This window comes from Haemorhous mexicanus, chromosome 2 (assembly GCF_027477595.1).
Source record: "Haemorhous mexicanus isolate bHaeMex1 chromosome 2, bHaeMex1.pri, whole genome shotgun sequence".
NCBI classification, from domain to species: Eukaryota; Metazoa; Chordata; class Aves; order Passeriformes; family Fringillidae; genus Haemorhous; species Haemorhous mexicanus.
In genome coordinates, this window is record NC_082342.1 from 113,679,333 (window position 1) to 113,692,443 (window position 13,111).

At 40.5% G+C, this 13,111-nt stretch overlaps 1 protein-coding gene across 7 annotated transcripts in view; it reads left to right on the forward strand.

Moving 5' to 3' along the window:
- The window catches only part of SYTL5 (synaptotagmin like 5), an 80,177-nt gene that overhangs the window by 36,792 nt on the left and 30,274 nt on the right, over positions 1-13,111 (forward strand). For all 7 annotated transcript variants that reach the window (XM_059839960.1, XM_059839963.1, XM_059839964.1 and 4 more), the window contains exons 4-6: positions 8,840-8,952; positions 10,218-10,347; positions 12,203-12,328. In XM_059839960.1, coding sequence (XP_059695943.1) covers positions 8,840-8,952; positions 10,218-10,347; positions 12,203-12,328 — 369 coding nt within the window. The remainder of the gene's footprint in view (positions 1-8,839; positions 8,953-10,217; positions 10,348-12,202; positions 12,329-13,111) is intronic.

Consider the following 13,111-nt stretch of genomic DNA (forward strand, 5'->3'; position numbering starts at 1 on the left):
GGCAGTTCCTGAGATAATGTCAATGCTGTGCCTTTCAGAAGTGATGGGGTGCAAGTGAGGTGACAGCATGGAGAACAGCAAACACAGTGCTACTCTTTAAAAATGAAGAAAAGGAAAAGGGATTTGTTGACCCTGCCACACTGCCTCTAATTTCTCTAAAAACACTGAAACAAATGGTAGCTGTGTTGTTTGAAAGCGAGACAAGGTGACAGGATGAGGAGTAAGAGCTGGCTCAAGAACAAATACTGTCAAAACCAATTTAATTTCCACCTTTGACAGGCGACAGAGGAGGATTGGTTGCTGTCTTATAACTTGGCTGAAGTTAACCTTTTGATACTCTCTCTTGTTCCTTTCTAATAGGCTGACAAATTAGGGTAGCTGTGCCCTGGAATAAATTCTGTCAGTGTGATTGCAGACCTGCCTGGAAAATTGTAAAGCTCTGTTCTCAGCATTGGTTATGGACATTTCACTATCAAAAAAGCTCAAGAAAACAAAGCCCAAAAAACTCCAAACAAACAAAAAAACCCCAAAAAAGCACCACACATACACACAAACAAAAAAAAAGGTTAAAAAAACCCCAGTGATATAGAGCAGAATGTTTCCTGGCTTATTACTGTTAAATGTTTTAGTTAAGGACCTTGATGCAGCAGATGGATTTGCCAGTTACACCTGCAGGAGACATAAAACTGAGAGGTGCTCCAGGCATGCTCAAGGACAAGACTGGGTTTCAAAGTGATGCTTAGAATTTAGAGAAGTGGTTTGAAGGTAAAGCAAGTGATGGCTCCCTATGGGCATGTGGAAGTGCTACATTTGGGAAAGAATGCAGCTGCAGAATCATAAAATGAGAATAAAATCAGCTTCTGCAGCTGTTCCTTAGGAAAGGATCTGGGTATTGTACTGGATAAAAGCTGAACATGAATCAACAGAATTTTCCACTGCAGGAAAATTGAGCATCCCACATTGATGTACAAGCTAAATTATGACCTCCAAAATACATGATAAAATCCTCTTTTATGTAGAGTACCTGCCCATTTCTGTGTACCAGAACTCATACAGGCCAGCTGGAGAAAGTTCAGCAGATAATAATGAAAATTAACACACAGGATATCCAGAGCAACAGAAGGAGTCACAAGTATTCAGCCTAGGCAAGAGAATACTTTAAATCTAGAGACTGTGGCTTACAGGCTGTTTTAAGGCCCCTCTTTGGGAAGGAAGAGTAATGTGATACTTAAATTGCAGTGAAAGGAAGTAATTTAGATGGTGTGAACATTGACTTAACTTGGAAGGGCTGCAGAATGCTGTTTTACAACAGGTTGGATAAACCTCTCTTGGGGTGATGACATCAGCAAAGATGGTCCTGCTCTGGGGCTGAGAGATGGGTGAGGCAATTTCTCAAAGCCTGTGTGAGCTCTGCCTCTCCTGATTGTGCTGCAGTTCTGTGTGCCAAGCAGTGGTCCTAGCAACCACCCTGACAATTAATTCTGGTTGAAGCCTGCCTTTAGGTTATTACACACCACGGTGTGATTTGCTTGCAAAGTGCTGAACTTTTCAAGCACTAACGTTCTGTCCATGTTGAGAGTCTTTATTAAATTGAAAGCTCTCTCCCCCCTTTATTTTGATTCATATGCAGTGTTTCTGCAAGACTTCATGACAGTTAATGATATGTAAAATGTCTTTTACATTGCTGGGAGTACACAGAGAGATAATCTTCTGTGTGGGCAGTGTGGAGATGGAAGTTTGGGAAAGGCATTTCAGTTACATCATTGTGCATAGTTCTCATTTAAATTATTTCAGTTCTGCTTTTCTACCAAGTGAGAAATGCAGGGGCAAATCAGGATTTTTAGGCTTTTTTAATTACATTTGATGGAGGAGCTGATTAAGTTAATAGGGCCTTTGACAAGATGAAAAGGCAGAAGACAAGAAAGAGAAAATAATACAGTGTTAAGAGAGATTTATGCTTTATAAGTAGCAAACAAAAGGCAGGAAGAGGAGAAAAATCTTTTAGCTCTGTAGCATTGACCTGCATGCACTGTTTGTGTCTGCCAAATTGGGCTGTTTTACCATGCTTTCCAAAGAGTGTTGGAACACTTTTATACTTGTCCCTCTCCTTTGTCCCTGTTTTAGCAGCCTTGGTTATGTTGATAGCTGTATAGACTCTAGCCCCTGCTGAGCTGTTCCATTAGCAGAGCCAGGATAAACTGTTGTTGTCATGCAGACTGTGAGACCCTTAAAAGTCAGGGAAAAGTGTTTGTGAGCCCTTTACAATTTTGGTGCTGTACTAGTTCATGCCTCTGCTCCCCAAAATTGTACTCAAGAGTGTCTTTTAAGTTCTATTTAAGGTGATGGTTATAGCAGTAGCTTGTACAAGCCCTCTTCATAGTCATGAATTACACCTGCAGAAATATGTCCAGAAGTTTTTTCAGAACTGTTGGAAAACCTAATTAGTACATTTGGTGTCAGAGCAGAAGGTCTGGTACTGGGTGGGGAGTGTGGTCATTCAAAGAGACAGCTGCTGCACAAATTACTGCAGAAATACCTTGAATTACACAGATAATTCAGAGTGGTTGCAGAAACAACTTGTGTCAATAAAAAGAGTGTAGGTAATATCAGCCACCTTCTGCCTGTTGCTTTGTTTAATACATTTTGACATTTCTTTCCTTATGAGCTTTTTGAGTCCTGCCTGTCCAGTCCTAACACTGGAGTTTGGGATGCCTTCAGAAGAGTGAAAGGGCATTTTGTCGTGTGGGCTGGGATCAAAAGTTGTTATTGCTTTAAGAGTTGTGGTGGATTTATGTCCAGCTACCAAAAAAAGGAAAAAAAGGATAAAAAGGTGGCAAACTGCAAGCTTGCTCACTTTGATTTGAAGAACAGCACTTTCAAGATGCTAATTTTATGAGTATGTGGTAAAACATAATATTATTATCTGAACAAATTAAAAAAACCCCAAGCATAACATAGTAACATGATGGGGGCTGTAGGGGTGAGACACCAGTTCATTTAATAATACAGTCTCTTTGTTCATCTGTCAATCAGAACATCATCTGGCAACAAGAGAATCTGACTTCTCTAAAATAACACTTAGAGCATTTCATCTGCCATTTCTCCAGAGACAGACTTGCCTGAAAAACAGCTTCTGGTGATGGGGAAGCTTGTTACAATACATTAATTGCATTCTGAAAAGCTTTCAAAAATAGAGATTTAGTGAATTTGAGGAAAGACATTTGAATGTGAACAGTGACAGAGGTTCATCAGGATTTTAAAGTATAACAAACAGCTTTATGTGTAAGTTGTCTTACAGTTTAGACTGTCAAATGATATCTCCCTTGAATGTCCATAAAGAGAAAATTATTTAGTTGGATTTTACCCCTAATGGGTGTTTACCAGGGGAAATATAAAGTCTCAAGACAAAGCATTTACAGGTCAGGATGGATTAGAGCTAAGTCTTCAGCTAAACTCAGTTCTCCAGCGAAGGTCAGAGAACAAGACAGTCCTTATCCTTGTGATTTTGTTTGATAGTTGTTCTGTTGCCCTATTTAATAAGGTAAATCCAGCCTGTATGTAGTGATGCACTTGAAAAAGGAAGATTTCTGCTCCATTCCCTCCATGCAAGGAGCTGAGGTCATCAGGAGCTTTCAAACACGGGTGTTAAAAGAGAAACTTTCCATTAAAGTATCTTTCCCCCCCCCTGTATTTTCTTAAATTATGATCTTTGTGGTTTAAATTTGGCAGACAAAATGATCAATAGATTGAGGGAAATAAAGCCCTTCCAGCTGTCTTCTGAAAGGCTGATTTCACACCTTGGTGTTGTCTGTACTTCCCATTGCAAGGGTGTCTAGGTATCTGAGAGCACTGCCTTTGTATGTCAAATGTCTAGTTAGCCCAAGTTATTACAACAGAACAAAGCAGTACTGGAAAATTTATCTTAATCTCTGAAATAATTATGCTGTCTTAACATGTCATGAAAATTCATCAGAATCTCTTAGTAACGTTTATTCCCATTAGGAGCCTAAAAATAGAGGTATTTCCAGTGTTTTAGTATGCAAATGCTTTTTAAATTTTTTATAATTTTATTTTAGTAACTTCTAGGCAAGTTTGCCTTCTTTTCACAGGGTCAAAGAATTCTGTCTAATAGCCTCACAGCATAATAAAACTTACAGTGGAATTAATTTCTGTTGCAGAAAATACCGTGTGGAATTTAATACAAAGATGAGGGTATGTGATAAGGGCTTTGGTGTGTTCAAACACGGGCTGCATTTTATCCAGCTTTTGGTTTTGCCTTTTTTGCCACATTTTCTTCCTGAGGAGGAAGTAAAATTACTTGAGAAACAGGGGATGGAAAGGAAGGTAGGCTGAATCTTTTGCATCTGCTGTGGATGTGAGACAAGATGATCAAATGGAGAGGAAACTGCTTTAACAATGTGGGGCTTTGCCCTAAAGAAATAATTGAAAGTAACAATTGGGACTTTCCATCTGAAATGGATTTTTTTATTATTAACTGAGACATTTAACCATGAAGTGCCTCGCAAAAATGAGAGTGGAAAATCTGAGTTTTTGAGGGGCAAGCCATAGGTTATATTCTGTTTCTAAACTGAGCAGAGTGTCATTAATTTGTTTAGTGGGAGATCACAGAGGGGGAAGAAGCAGGGAACCATCACCTGCTCCCTCTCCCATGATGATGGGAGTAGGTGGATCAGTAATTAACACAGAAGGACTTTAGCAGATACCTAAAGTATGTGGTACTCAACTGCCTGAATGTTAATTTTCCTGGCTGTTCTGAGTGTAGGAAAGAGCAATCATGCAAAAATCGCTGTTATTACAATTTATAACACTGTTTTCCTTTTTTCCTAAAGCTACTGACTTCAGCATCTGCTGAACCCCTTGAAAGGCCAATCTAAATCCTGTTTTGGTAGAAATTATACATGTTGTTTACATCATGAGCTATATCTAACTGAGAAAGGGAAGAAAACACGTGCACACAGCATGATCTGAAGTCTGCATGGACCTTGGGCCATTTAGCAAACTACAAAGCCAAAACTTCAAGCACTGATTCAATGTGCAATTGAGTAAACAGAAAGACAGGAAGGGTCCATTTTCTTTAGATAGTAAGGGCTCATTTTAATCCTGTATCTGAAATAGTGCATCTTTCTTCTATCTCAGTAGGAGAGAGACTCCCCTTGTCAAAATTGCATGAAAATAACATTATTATTATTATTAGAAGACTGTTTAGCTCTTGCTCTTCAATTTTTTGATTCAGAATGTCAAATGCAATTATTAAATTCAAACTTCTAGTCAGAGACTTAGGCAATCATTTGATCTGAAGTAATTTCTATTTATGTGTAGAGCAAAAATTCTTTTAACAGGTACTCCTGACACGTATGAGTGATAAAGATAGCATGAACATGGGTGATAAAGATAGCATGAACAAGTCTTTGTGTGAATTTTTCAGCATACATAGAAAATACGCCCAATACTAGAAATTCAAATCTGCAAAGCTTCAGGACTTTCCCTTTATTTGATTCGAAAGTGATATTTTTGTAGAAATTATCTGCTGGGTAAGGACATTTTTGCAAAAATGTTCTGCCAGCTGAATTTAGGATCTGAAGATGGTAACACTGATGGAAATAAGGATGAAGATCTGAAGTGAGGGCTGAGGCCCCTTGTTTCATGCAGCACTCAATGGCTGGATGTCAGTGCCTGCTGCTTGTCCCCTGTCACTGTGGATGAACAGGGCTGGCCAGGCGGGTGAAGCACCTGACTGAAGCAAGACAATTCTCCCTCCCTTTGCCATGTTTTGTGCCTCAGCTGAGGCAGTTGTCTGTGTTCTGCCTCAGACCTCGTTCTTCTGGTGAAGCCAGAGCAGAATGGGTGTGAGCCTCTTCAGAGTATCCCTGGCAAGGAGGTGGCACCTCACTGAGAAGGTGGATTTTAATAACATCAGTCTAATGGGGAAGGTGGGCAGCTCAGTTTGGGGTCATTACCTGAATGGGCACAGGGTTCAGCTCTGCCAGTGTAGTGACTGTCACATTCCTTTGCCTGCTCAACCCTGGAAAAAGGATTTGCACCCTCCTCTTTCCTTGGGGCCCAATTTGTGTTTGCCAGCAATGTCCATGAACACCCTTGGCTAAGCAAGAGGGCACAAGCTGTGTAATTTGGAGCTGTTTGACAGTGGCAGGTTGCAGATAACAGAGATTATTAAGAGAAGTAGATTGCTTAGTTATCCTTTGCCAGACGAAAAAGGGATCAGTTGTTGTTGCCCAGATAAACTGCTCTGTCCCTTCCCTGCAAAGCTCATGTTTTGAGGAAGATGAGTGTTGGGTCAGTAGTTACACAGGGATGGCAAAGGGAGGGAAAGCCCTTCTGTACAGTTCTCCTCCCTCACTGCCAGCCTGGTGCCAGCCTTTCCCATCCTGAGGCTGCTTTCCTACCAGAGAGAGAGGCAGCAGAGGTTGTTTGGATGGAGTGGGATGGAGTGGGGACACAGAGAGGGAGTCTGAGGTGAGCTCTAAGGTCCCATACCACAGTGGAAGGGAGGAGAGGAGGGCCCTCTCCCAGGGATGGATGCTGAGGGAGGACCTGCCTCCACCACTACCAGCACTGCTGATCCTTCCTTGCACAGCCCAAAGTCCTCCATCCACTTCCATCCTGGTCTCCTTCCACAGCTGCCCCAACCATCCTTCCCTTGTCTGCAGCTCCTTCAGTCTCTCCAGCCCCCAGGACTCTCCCTGAGCTCTTGGTCCTGCTATTGCAGGCTCAAATCTCACATCAGATCACAAAAGTAGTGGACAGTAAAACGAGCACACTCTGGTCTCAGCCACCCTTCCACCCAGGCTGAGAGCCCCTGGGTGCCTGTGACGCAGGAGGCACCAGAGGTTTCCTTTCCCTCATCACTGTTCACATCTGGCCAGAAAATGCAGGGGATGGCTCTCCAGGGGCTCTGTGGCAAAGAGCTGCCCCTCCACAAACCACAGCAACCCAGGAGGGTGTCACTGTCAGGGCTGTGTGCAAACAATGCAGGGTTTGGCTGGAAAAGCCTGGAGCTCTGTGTGCAGCAGCCTCCAGCTCTGCTGGAACCCCGGGGGAAGGTCACAGCCCCTTCAGGGTGTCAGAGCTTGGAGAAGGGTGAAGATGCTTCCCTGGATAAGGATGTGGGCAGTGTTCTGTCTGACCTTGATCGAGTTAAGTATTTCTGGTAAGATATCAGGGATGGGTGAAATCTCCATCCAAGGGGAAAGCAGCACTTGTGGAGTTTTGTGGTCAAACTCAGTAGTAACTGAGGAAAAAAATGAATTTACTGGATAGATCATGCTGCAATGTGATGTGTCATTCACATTGCAATGGAATTTGATGGTGTAGTGAAGGGTCTGGAAGGTTTATGGTTTGATACAAAATATTAAACATGCCATAAGTCTTGCAATAAAATAACTGCAGAGAGAAGTGTGTGCTGTTAGAGAATTGTGAAAATACACATTCTGAGAAAAAAACATTTTTACACCATCAGGCCAGGCATAGTTTCTAATGAAGTGAATCCTTTTCAGTGTTTGGAACCATCAGAAGCAATTTAAAAAGTCCCTGCTGAAGCATAAAGATTTTATTTAATACCTTTCACAATGACTGAGTGATCGTGATGATGAATTATGGAGGGCTTCTTCACTAGGAGGCTGCAACAACAAGATAAGGCAATAATCTATTTCTGTGCTTGTGGACATGTATTTGGGATTTTGATTTTTTTTTTTTTTAATTTTTAGTGAGTCATGAAAGATGCATGATTCATTAACAGGTTAGGACAAACTGATAATATTGGGTCTTTTCACTGATGTCAGGATGTTATTCTGTAATTTTTAGTGTTTTCTCAAGTAAGACTGCATTCAGGCATGACTCAGAAATAACTTAATAGTGAAGATATTGATCAGTGCCCTAAATCCATCTGTAGTAATTTTCATGCCCAAGAGACTGGATGATTTCTTCTCCAGTAGAGGTTTGAAAGTTTTTTTATTGAACAGTAAGCAGGAATTGATTTAGTCTGGAGCTAAATCACTTTTCAGTATTTGGGGGTTATTTGTTTATTTGCTTTTTATTAGAGTATTCATGATTAGCTTTTTACCATTAAGTGTGTGTAGTGAGGCAGTAGAAATGGTGGTGCTGTGCCATAATGAAACTGATTCAGGAAAAGGCAAACAACCAACATGAAAATACACCCAGCACAAACCCCCAATTTGAGACCAGAAAAAGCAGTGTTATCCAGAACAGCAGCAAAGACAAATTTTCATTGCTCCGAGCTGCTGGCACACAGCTACTTCATAGCAGTGCTGCCATGTGGAGAAACTGCAAATAGTGTCAGCACATAAAACTAGAAATGAAAGATCTGTATGGACTTGCAGCAACCTCTGTATAACCACATAGGGTCCATGAGCTGCTGACTCATCTGGCAGGAGCCTTGGTGGGGGATTTTCTCCCTCAATCCAGTGTTGCTGTTTCCATGTCTCTTGTCATTTTGGAGATATTGGAAACTGTGACACTGAATAGTTCACAAAAGACTAGGATGACAGAATGTTCTGTGTACTTTACAGAAATCTTGTAAACGTGGTTGGACACTTTTTTGCCAAGTAAATTTCCATCTACTAAAAATTGCTTTCCATTCACAAAGTAAGGTGGTATTTTTCTGCTAAGTGTCCTATTATTCCAAGCTCTACAATCAATCTCTTTACACTTTATTTTGAACAGTGCAAATGTTGCCCAGAATTTGTGAGTGTGGCAGCTGATTGATGAACTGCAGTAGCTTTGGCTGGCCAAATTTGATAATGTGTGTGTGTTTCTGGCTTTTCTCATTTTCCTCTTACAGAGAGCTACGGATAGTGACAGGAGAATGGTTTTTTGAAGAGAGAGCAAAGCGCTTCAAACAATCAAATCTTGGAACTGATGTTGTCAGACAGTCAATCCTTCACAAATTCCCAGGTAGGGACCTCAAGAGTGAGATTTACTTGTGGTTTATATGTTCAAAACCTTGTTTCTTGAGTGTTTGACTTGTATTTTATTCCTGACTGAAATATAATCAGTATTTTAATCTTAATTTTTTATTTGTGCCTATACAGTGATTTATGAATGACTAATACTCAGGAAAGGTAAGGCCTATATGAGAGAAGTATCTCTGTGGAGATAGGGAGCTGCTGAAAACTCACTGTTCAAACAGGTGGACAGTGTTAGTCAGCTGTAAATCCCAGCAGAGACTCTGAAAATTCATTCTCAGTTTCTGCCAGGAAGTTTGGCTGTATGGAGAAATCTCAGCCTGGTCACTTTTTGCCTTTGGCTCTCTTATTTGTGATAGTGATGTGTAAAAATCACTCAAATTTTCTTTTTCAACACTGAAGAAGAAAGGTGAATTTGAGCTCCTGTGCTGTCTGCTGGATCATGAGCTATATCCAGGCTATCAGGTTTTCAGACTTTCCTTTTGCCCAGGTATCTCAAACAAGCTGAACCTGTACTTTTAGTTACAGTAAATTGTCTGTCTGTCTTGGCCAAACACAGCCCAGTGTGGGTGAGCTGCTCTGGTACCTTGCAGGGTACTACAGGACCACTGGTGTGAGAAATTGGAATTTTTCCTGAATGCTTTGATGGTTTGTACTCACTCCTTCACTCTGAAGACAGTTGTTGGGTAGTGTGTTTCAGATGCAGCATTTATGGCCAGCTTTATCCCCTAGCTTATAAGGGGAGGGACTGGTTTACTGCCACTGGAAAAAATTCATGGTGCAAACTTGTTCCTTGGAAAATACAGACCTTGCCAATATCACTGTGCTTCAGAAACTGTAAAGCTGGCAAGTGTGCAAGTTGTTGATATTATGTCAGTGGTTAGATTGGGTATTTCATTATTTAATACTTAATAGATACATTGAAAAATCTATTTAAGCCATCTTTCCCATACCTTGCTCCTAGATGAGCAAACATTTTAATTATGAAAACATTCTTTCATCCAGCACAGAAGATAATGTACATTTCAAAATTAAATTTCAGGTCCTCTGGTTATTAAATATTGTCACTGAAAAATCTGCAAGTGTAGTTCAAGACAAGAGCTGATAATGAGGAACATCTCAAGCTAAAGTTTTATTTTATTACAAAGATCCCCCAAGGCTTTTTCATTATCTGTTTTTGTAGGTTGTTTGACGTGCTGTGTAATTTGTGCAGAAGTTCACTTTTTATTTATTTTCTTTCTCCCTCCACTGCAGACACAGTTTCCAATACAGATGATGAAAGGACATTTAAAAATCAACCCCAGGAGAAAGAAGAAAAGCCAGATGTATCAGTCTGCTCCACAAATGGGCACAAATCTGTCTTTAGCAGACCTAGAAAGATTGGGTAAATCTTTTGGTTTTGTTGTTGTTGGTTTTTGTTTTGATTTCTGGGTTTTGGGGTTTTCTTTGAAAACTGATAAATCTAAAACCAGCTGTATATGGTTGGATAGATTTTCTTTTGAGTTTTTCCAGTCTTCCACATTAGCCTCAAATTTCCCAGGATTAGAAACTGCCTTCATTTAAAGGCATACTTACTATAACTGGATTGCTGTTTCCTGGGAAAGGCAGCAGTAATTATCCTTCAGCTATAAGGGGAGCAGAAAAAACAGAACAATTTTACTTTTGGATTTTTCTTGTTTCTACTCAGAAGTCACAGAGTGTCCTTAAAGGCAGGCTTGCCAGTGAAGAAAATGCAAAAAAAAAGTATTTTTAGGACCTGGTTTATATGTGCACTGGTCAGTTTGGCTACCAAGACAAGTTTTCCTTGGAGCTTCCAGCTGTGCAATACAGCCTAAGAATGAGTGTGTGACAGTGAATAAACAGAGCTGCTGCTGCTCATCCTGCAGGATTTAACCCCAGTTTGGCTGTGTCCTTTGAGGGGCTTTCACACTCAAGGGACACAGGCAGCTGCATTGATTATGTGGTTGCACAGGTGGTGTCTGGACCTAGCTGGAGGCTATTGGGTGAGTGGGAAGAAAACCTGAATGGAATTTCATATCATGGCTGGAGCCTCAGTGGTATTTGGAAAACTTTGTTTCTGTTGAAAGGAAGAGCACATTTTTACCAGGCATCCTAAAGATAGGGCAGGCAGATGCTTTCCATGTTTTTTTACTTCTAAGGAGAGATGAGCATGGAATTACTTGCTCCAGTGACTCCAGAAATTAACACCAGTGATTTATCTCTCTTTAATATAGGGAGAAAGTGCAGCAGAATGCCTCTGGCCTTTCAAACTATGGTGAAGAAAGAACCAGCCTAAGGAACCCTCTATAATAGACCTAGATTTTCCTCTGAGTCATGCTAAGTGCTAGCTATAGCAAGATGGCATTAAAGTTTACTTTTTTAATCCTCCTTCCATTTAAATCCTTTAGGCAAACCAATTAGTCATATTACCTTACAAGAAACAATTGTTTTTATAATTGTTATTAATTTTAGTGCTTCTGTTTCTGTTTGTGGACAGAAATGTTTTTGGCAACGACATTCCCCACGACTGAAACTTAATCCTACAAAAATTTGGCTTGCTTTTCCTAGTATATTTGGTGGCCTCTTTTAGAAATATTTCATTATTGTTCCTCTTCCTTGCTTCTTCTTCCTCCCTCAGGTACCACATTCATGCATCTCATGAGTGGATTTGTTCTAGCAAGGCTCTTTTGGGGCCAGCTGCTACTGACAGTGTAATGGGATAACTTTTCAGTCTATTATGGTTTGTAAGGTCATGAGGAACACCATCACTTTGCAAAATTTCATTTCATTCCTTTCTGTCCCATTAAGCCATGTTTTGCAGGATAAGGGAATGATGTTATTTTTTTTTTAGGAATGGCATGTTTAGGGCGTTTGATGCATATAATTCTAGAAATATTTAAAGAGAAAATACACATAGCATAATTTTCTAGAAAAAATACACACACTTAGTCAAAAATACTTTGCTAACTATAAACACCCACCCCCCCTAAAAAAAAGAAAAGATTAATTTTCACAAGGGCAGTTCTGGTTCTAAGCTCGAATCGAAGGAATGATTTAGTGTTTTGGTGTCTTAAAATGCAGTTTGTAGTAAATACAAAGTTTTTCCCCCAGGAACCAGTTTCATAGCCAGTATTGGTGCTCTGTTGACCTTTATATCCAGAGCTGTCCATAGGTTAAATGAAATTACTGGACTGTGCGCATCACAACTTTGAAAATCTTTTATTCCTTGTTTTCAACAGGAGGGTTATCAGGGCAGTTACCAAAGGAGAAATCACATATGGAAAGGATGAAGGTGAAAGGAGCACAGGCTCAGAGGCTGAAAGCCCAGGTCTGCGAGGAGGCAAATCAGCTCCGAGCTCCGAGAGGTGAGCAGAGTCCGGGACAGCCCCTGCCAGGACCCACCTGGGGCGTGTGCCAGAGCCCTGGGCTGCTCTGCCTCTTTGCATGCTGTCTGAGGAACAGAGCTTATGTTCATAGAACAAACAAAAAACATCCAACAAACCAAAAAATTATCTCCACTCATCTTCTCTTACTCTCCTTGTGTTCAGCTGGTGACCGAGGTCAGTAAGTTGGTTTTGTTTTCTGGCTTTTGATGGATGAGTTATGTTCATGTTACAGAACTGAGGCTCTTTGGTTTTCTTTTCTAATGAAATGTTAATTGATTGTAATTTATGTTTTCTTCTTCAAAGGCTGTTTGCCCTTCTCTTTCCATGACTATTGTCCCAGTTACTTTATCATTCTTCTGGGCTTAAGAGATCTCTGCCAGTGCCTCTGATGGCATTATAAAATTCCAAGAGCAACATTCCTGTCATGTCCTACCTTCAAAATGAAACCATAAAATAGCTCACTGAGCTCACTGTTCCCGTGTTCAGCTGGATACCTTACACTGGATATAGGCCCACATTCTTTACTCATGTGCACACACCTAGAAATTTTACCATTTCAATTGAAAAAATATTAACAATTTGCTGTAAGTTCTAATAGCAATTTCCTGTCTCTAAACTAGTGCTTTCAAAGAGATATGCAGGAACAAAAGATAAGGAAAATCATGGAATTTAGGATGCACATAGATAAACCCTCTTGTTCAAGCAAGAACTTGCTTCTCTTTCTTACCTACAATTCAAATCCCAATTTCTAGATGCTCTGCA